We start from the raw sequence: 6000 nt of genomic DNA, 5'->3' as shown, positions 1-6000 counted from the left end.
CTTGCTTGACCTGACCTTGCCTGACCTGACCTTGCCTGACCTGACCTGACCTGACCTTGCTTGACCTGACCTTGGCTGACCTGACCTTGCCTGACCTGACCTGACCTTGCCTGACCTTCTCTGCACAGGTGAGTTTTTGGGTGGTGCGGGAAATCCTGACAGCGCAGACCCTGAAGATCCGCGGAGAGACTCTCAGCCACTTTATAAAGATAGCCAAGGTAAATCTGTACTCACAACTCTCACCACTTTATCAAGATAGCCAAGGTAAAACTGTACTTACCACACTCAGCCACTTTATCAAGATAGCCAAGGTAAATCTGTACTCACAACTCTCACCACTTTATAAAGATAGCCAAGGTAAAACTGTTCTCACAACTCTCACCACTTTATAAAGATAGCCAAGGTAAAACTGTTCTCACGAGAACAATGTTTTCATGTTGGTATCTATACATTTTATTCAGTAAAAATCAAAATCACATAATATATCTCATATTCCTAACATGAGAGAAGTTCTTGGTTCAGATGTTATCTAAGCCCACTTCTGTGTTCTTCCCAGAAACTGTTTGAGTTGAACAACATCCACTCCACGATGTCGGTGGTGTCCGGCCTTCGGAGCGCTCCCATCTTCCGACTCACCAAGACCTGGGCAGTAAGTACAGTACCCCCTATAGTACCCCTACAGTACCCCACTACAGTACCCCACTACAATACCCCCTTGTAGTATACCCACAGTACCCCCTATACTATAGTACCCCCCTACAGTACCCCTACAATACCCCCCTACAGTACCCCCTACAATACCCCCCTACAGTACCCCCTACAGTACCCCTGTACAGCATGCCCCTCAGTGCTCCCATCTTCCAAACCACCAAGACTTGGGCAATAAGTGCACAGGCTGCTAGGGGGCGCTGCAGATCACAGAGTTAGGCAGAATGTAGGGATGCTGGTTAGGCAGAACTGTAGAGATGTTTTGTGTTGTCCTGGAGAGACAAGGCTGTGTTTGAGCGGTTAGCCGAGGTTATACCCCCCTGCACAGTACCACGTGCTGATACCCCCTGTGCTGATGCCCCCCTGTGCTGATGCCCCCCTGTGCTGATGCCCCCCCTGTGTTACAGCTCCTGTCCAGGAGAGACGAGGCTGTGTTTGAGCGGTTAGCCGAGGTTTTAACCCCCCTGTATAGTACCCCCTGTGCTGATGACCCCCCTGTGCTGATGCCCCCCCTGTGCTGATGACCCCCCCTGTGTTCCAGCTCCTGTCCAGGAGAGACAAGGCTGTGTTCGAGCGGTTAGCCGAGGTGCTCACAGAAGATGAGAACAGACAGAGGCTGAGAGATTACATGGAGGACATTCGGCTGCCCTGCATCCCTTACCTGGGTAAGTAAACAAACAAACAAACAAACAAACAAACAAACATCAAGCTGCCCTCCATCCCCTACGTACAAACAAACAAACAAACAAACAAACAAACATCAGGCTGCGAAAAAAAACAACCTTGCGTATCCCTTATCTGGTATCAGTACAAACAATATTACAAACCAACTCCCATGTTTCCCATTTGTTGGTTACATATCCAGTGTCTTGGCACAGGTGTTATTGATATACCAGAAGCCATTGAACATGTTGAATACATTTTATGTAATAAACCATGGCTTGGTAGGTAGTCAACTTTTATTGAGAACAATCTAAGCCGGTAAGATTGGTATAGTTTGAATTTAGACTGTTACGTACTGTAAAGCAGGCTCAGGTCCCAAACTGTACAGAGGTCGTTGTGGCTATGTACAATTCCATACTCTACTAACAATCCCAGAATGCAGGTGTATTCTGGCTTGTTGTTGTCATCTAGTGCACATGTAAGTCCCCCCCCCCTCCCAATCACCGACCCCCATCCCCAAGGACAGCAACCCCCCTGCCCTACTTCTCCCCCCAGCTTGTTCCTGTACCCTCATGCTGATCCTCTCTGCCATCAGCCAGACAGGAAGGTCATTTACACATCCTGCAGCTGTAGGGTTGACCTTCACACGTCCTTGTCAGGGACGCCATTTTATGGTGTGGACAAAACCTTGGGAGTCGTCAAGGTCAAACAAACCATTAAGACTAGGATAGCTTTGTGTGTGCCTGAGGGGGAGGGGGGTTGTTTTATCGTTTTATTAGAATTGTTCACACTGTGACGGGCAGAACCTTATGTGTGTCTGTGGGACAGGAGGAGTCTTGTTTCATCGTTTTATTCGAATTTTTGCACAATGTAAAGGGCAAAACTTTTACAAGTTGATCCCATGCAAAACAGTATAGGAAGGTCTCAAGAAGCCTTACAACTCTAGAGACTTTTGGATCTTGAATTATGCAGTTTTTGTGCTTGACAGTGTAAGAGTGATGTAGCCAGCTTTGGTTATGGAAGTGTATGCATCAGGTTTTGTTTTATTCAGGCTGTGACAGGCCCGTTTTCCTGTCAGGCTGCCATGTTCGCCGTGTGTTTGTGGACGTGATGTTGTGTCGACATGAAGAAAACAAACCACATTTCCTGCTGCTCTTCTCGTGTTGCGCCATTACGGTAACGACAGTTGGTTTCCCCCCGACAGAGCTGATTAAACTGCAGACAGTCTGAGTTGTCAGCACCGCCATGTTTGGTGTGTCGTTAGTACGGTGTACAGTCTGAGTTGTCAGCGCGGCCGTGTTTGGTGTGTCGTTAGTACGGTGTTAGTGTTGACAGTGGAGTTGACATCTGAAGCCCAGTGGTTAGTAATGGTGGTGTAGACATTTGGTGCATCTGTCCCCAGGTTTGTGGTGTTTGTTGTTTTGTTTATCCCCAGGTTTGTGGTGTTTGTTGTTTTGTAAGCAGGCAAGCCGCTTCCTGTGAGAACAGACATCTCATGATCTCTTCTGTCTCTTGTGAGCTCACCTGTGAAAAAGCCTCTGGTTTGGAAGACAAAACTGGCAGGAGAAACAGCACACATCCCTCGCTCCATGTAAGAAGCTGGCCCAGTCCAGTCCTCAGGACCGGTGGAATTAGATAATGCAGAAACTCAGACTGATGCTGTTTTAGTCAGTAGTACAGAAGGGGCTGAGAGAGTGTAGTAAAGGTGTGTGCACTTCATGGAAATAATCATGGTTTCCTATTTAGTGCCAAAGTTGTACGAACCACAGACGCAGTCTGGCTGTGCAACACTCAGCTCTTTATTCCAGTACGTTTGAGAAGAGACATTTGCTATGCTGTTACCATGGTTACTGCATCAGGTCCATGGAAGAGACTTAAGCACCAATATACATCACAAAGTCGGCAGATTTTCTCAGAGACACCACACGTACTAACTGGCTTGCATACATGTCTATATCAGGCTGGTTACAGACACCACACGTACTAACTCGCTTGCATACATGTCTACCAGGCTGGCAGCCCCTCGCTTACAGACACCACACGTACTAACTGACTTACATGTCTACCAGGCTGGTTACAGACACCACCGTGTCACCAAGACTAACATTTCTACATGAGATACAGGTTGAATTTCCCGACATGAGCCAGTTTTCATAGCTGGTAACACTTACATTTATGTAACTATGCAGCTCAGCAGGCTTCTATATAAGTTGATTTTAATGGCTGAATGAAATGATAACATAATCAAGCACATCAAATCTTCAGGTCCTCTGACATTAATATATTTAATTAACAACAAAATATTTACAAAATAACAAAGTATGGCAAGTTTCTTCCACTTTCATAAGAAGGAAGGTTACCATGGCAACCAGCAGTACTATTAGATTATAATCATAATGACAACTTATAACCATGGAAACCAACATATCTGGTAATCAGGTTGCTATAGAAACTGACATGACCAGTGGTATGTTGCTATGGAAACTGACATGGCCAGTGGTAGGTTGCTATGGAAACTGACATGACCTGTGGTAGGTTGCTATAGAAACTGACATTACCAGTGGTAGGTTGCTATGGAAACTGACATGACCAGTGGTATGTTGCTATGGAAACGGACATGACCTGTGGTAGGTTGCTATGGAAACTGACATGACCTGTGGTAGGTTGCTATGGAAACTGACATGACAAGTGGTAGGTTGCTATGGAAACTGACATGACCTGTGGTAGGTTGCTATGGAAACTGACATGACCTGTGGTAGGTTGCTATGGAAACTGACATGGCCAGTGGTAGGTTGCTATGGAAACTGACATGACCAATGGTAGGTTGCTATAGAAATGCCTGAAGGTTCCCTTCACATCAAATTTTGCAACATTGTTACATACATGTTGTACATGTTATTAGTCCACAAAACTTTCCCAGGTAGCCTTTGACAGATATATATATATATAAGCGGTATATCTACCTATCTACAGATCAAAAATCTAGTACATATCTACTAGGTACCAACAGATCACAAGCCTACATATCTAGGTATCTTTGTATATAAGTGGATCACTACACAATGATGGAATCCAACACCACAGCTGATAGTAACTTTCCCTTCCTCTGGAGAACATGCCCCCCTCCCCCCTCATGTCTGCTTGTACAGTCCATAGGTTTACTATCATGTCCTGAAGTGATGTAACTCTCCTTCCTTCCATAGTATGCTGAGTTATATTGTTTGCCTGCTGTACTGTCTGTTATTTTGCTGGTTGCTTATAGTAATATGTAGAGTACTAGTAAGTTAGTGCTTTTGTGTGCTGTCATTGTCCTGTTATTGTGCTGTTGTTGTCCTGTTATTGCTCTGTAGTTGTGCTGTTACTGTTTTGTAGTTGTGCTATGTTAAAGCCATTTTTTGTGCTGTTGTTGTGCTTATATTGTTCTGTATTGTTGTGCTATCTTAGAGCCTCGTTTCTGTCCTGTAGTTGTGCTATTATTGTCCTATAGTTGTGCTATTATTGTCCTGTATTGTTGTGCTATCTTAGAGCCTTGTTTCTGTCCTGTAGTTGTGCTATTATTGTCCTATAGTTGTGCTATTATTGTCCTGTATTGTTGTGCTATCTTAGAGCCTTGTTTCTGTCCTGTAGTTGTGCTATTATTGTCCTATAGTTGTGCTATTATTGTCCTATAGTTGTGCTATTATTGTCCTGTATAGTTGTGCTATCTTAGAGCCTCGTTTCTGTCCTGTAGTTGTGCTATTATTGACCTTTAGTTATTCTGTTATTGTCTTGTAGTTGTGACATTATTGTCCTATAGTTATGCTATCATGTTAGAGCCTGTTTTCGGTCCTGTAACTTTCCTATAGCTATGTTAGAACCTGGTTACCAGTAGGCCGGACCTTCATCATGACAGTTTTGAGTGAGTAGCTGTGTCTTGTTACTGTCCTGTTATGATGCTGTTACTGTCCTAAAGTTGTGCTACTGTTGTCCTATAGTTGTGCTATGTTAGAGCCTGGTGACCCGTCGGCCTGACCTTCATCATGACAGTTTTGAGTGAGTAGCTGTGTGGTTACTGTCCTGTTTTGATGCTGTTACAATGCTACAGTTGTGCTATTACTGTCCTATAGTTGTGCTATGTTAGAGCCTGGTTTCCGGTCGGCCGGACCTTCATCATGACAGTTTTGAGTGAGTAGCTGTGTGGTTACTGTCCTGTTTTGATGCTGTTACAATGCTACAGTTGTGCTATTACTGTCCTATAGTTGTGCTATGTTAGAGCCTGGTTTCCGGTCGGCCGGACCTTCATCATGACAGTTTTGAGTGAGTAGCTGTGTGCTGTTACTGTCCTGTTGTCATGCTATAGTTGTTGTCCTGTAGTTGTGCTATGTTAAAGCCTGGTTACCCGTCGGCCGGACCTTCATCATGACAGTTTTGAGTGAGTAGCTGTGTTGTTACTGTCCTGTTATGATGCTGTAGTTATTCTGTTACTGTCCTAAAGTTGTGCTACTGTTGTCCTTTAGCTGTGCTATGTTAATGCCTTGTTTCCGGTTGGCCGGACCTTCATCATGACAGTTTTGAGTGAGTAGCTGTGTGCTGTTACTGTCCTAAAGTTGTGCTATTGTTGTCCTATAGTTGTGCTATGTTAAAGCCTGG

The 6000-nt window shown here is 44.6% G+C and overlaps 1 protein-coding gene and 1 long non-coding RNA gene across 4 annotated transcripts in view; one reads left to right on the top strand and one right to left on the bottom strand.

The window, feature by feature from the left end:
* The window catches only part of LOC118421677 (ras-specific guanine nucleotide-releasing factor RalGPS2-like), a 93935-nt gene that overhangs the window by 3860 nt on the left and 84075 nt on the right, over positions 1 to 6000 (top strand). For all 3 annotated transcript variants that reach the window (XM_035829125.1, XM_035829126.1, XM_035829127.1), the window contains exons 6-8: positions 129 to 218; positions 557 to 649; positions 1250 to 1373. In XM_035829125.1, the coding sequence (XP_035685018.1) occupies positions 129 to 218; positions 557 to 649; positions 1250 to 1373 (307 nt within the window). The remainder of the gene's footprint in view (positions 1 to 128; positions 219 to 556; positions 650 to 1249; positions 1374 to 6000) is intronic.
* Positions 3638 to 4245, bottom strand: LOC118421680. Its single transcript, XR_004831859.1, has 2 exons — positions 4186 to 4245; positions 3638 to 3897 (listed from the first exon to the last, which is right to left on the bottom strand). It is a non-coding gene; the product is annotated as an uncharacterized LOC118421680 (long non-coding RNA).

This window comes from Branchiostoma floridae, chromosome 8, assembly GCF_000003815.2.
Source record: "Branchiostoma floridae strain S238N-H82 chromosome 8, Bfl_VNyyK, whole genome shotgun sequence".
NCBI classification, from domain to species: Eukaryota; Metazoa; Chordata; class Leptocardii; order Amphioxiformes; family Branchiostomatidae; genus Branchiostoma; species Branchiostoma floridae.
Note: the sequence above shows the minus strand (reverse complement) of the source record. Positions and strands in the feature narration are given on the sequence as shown.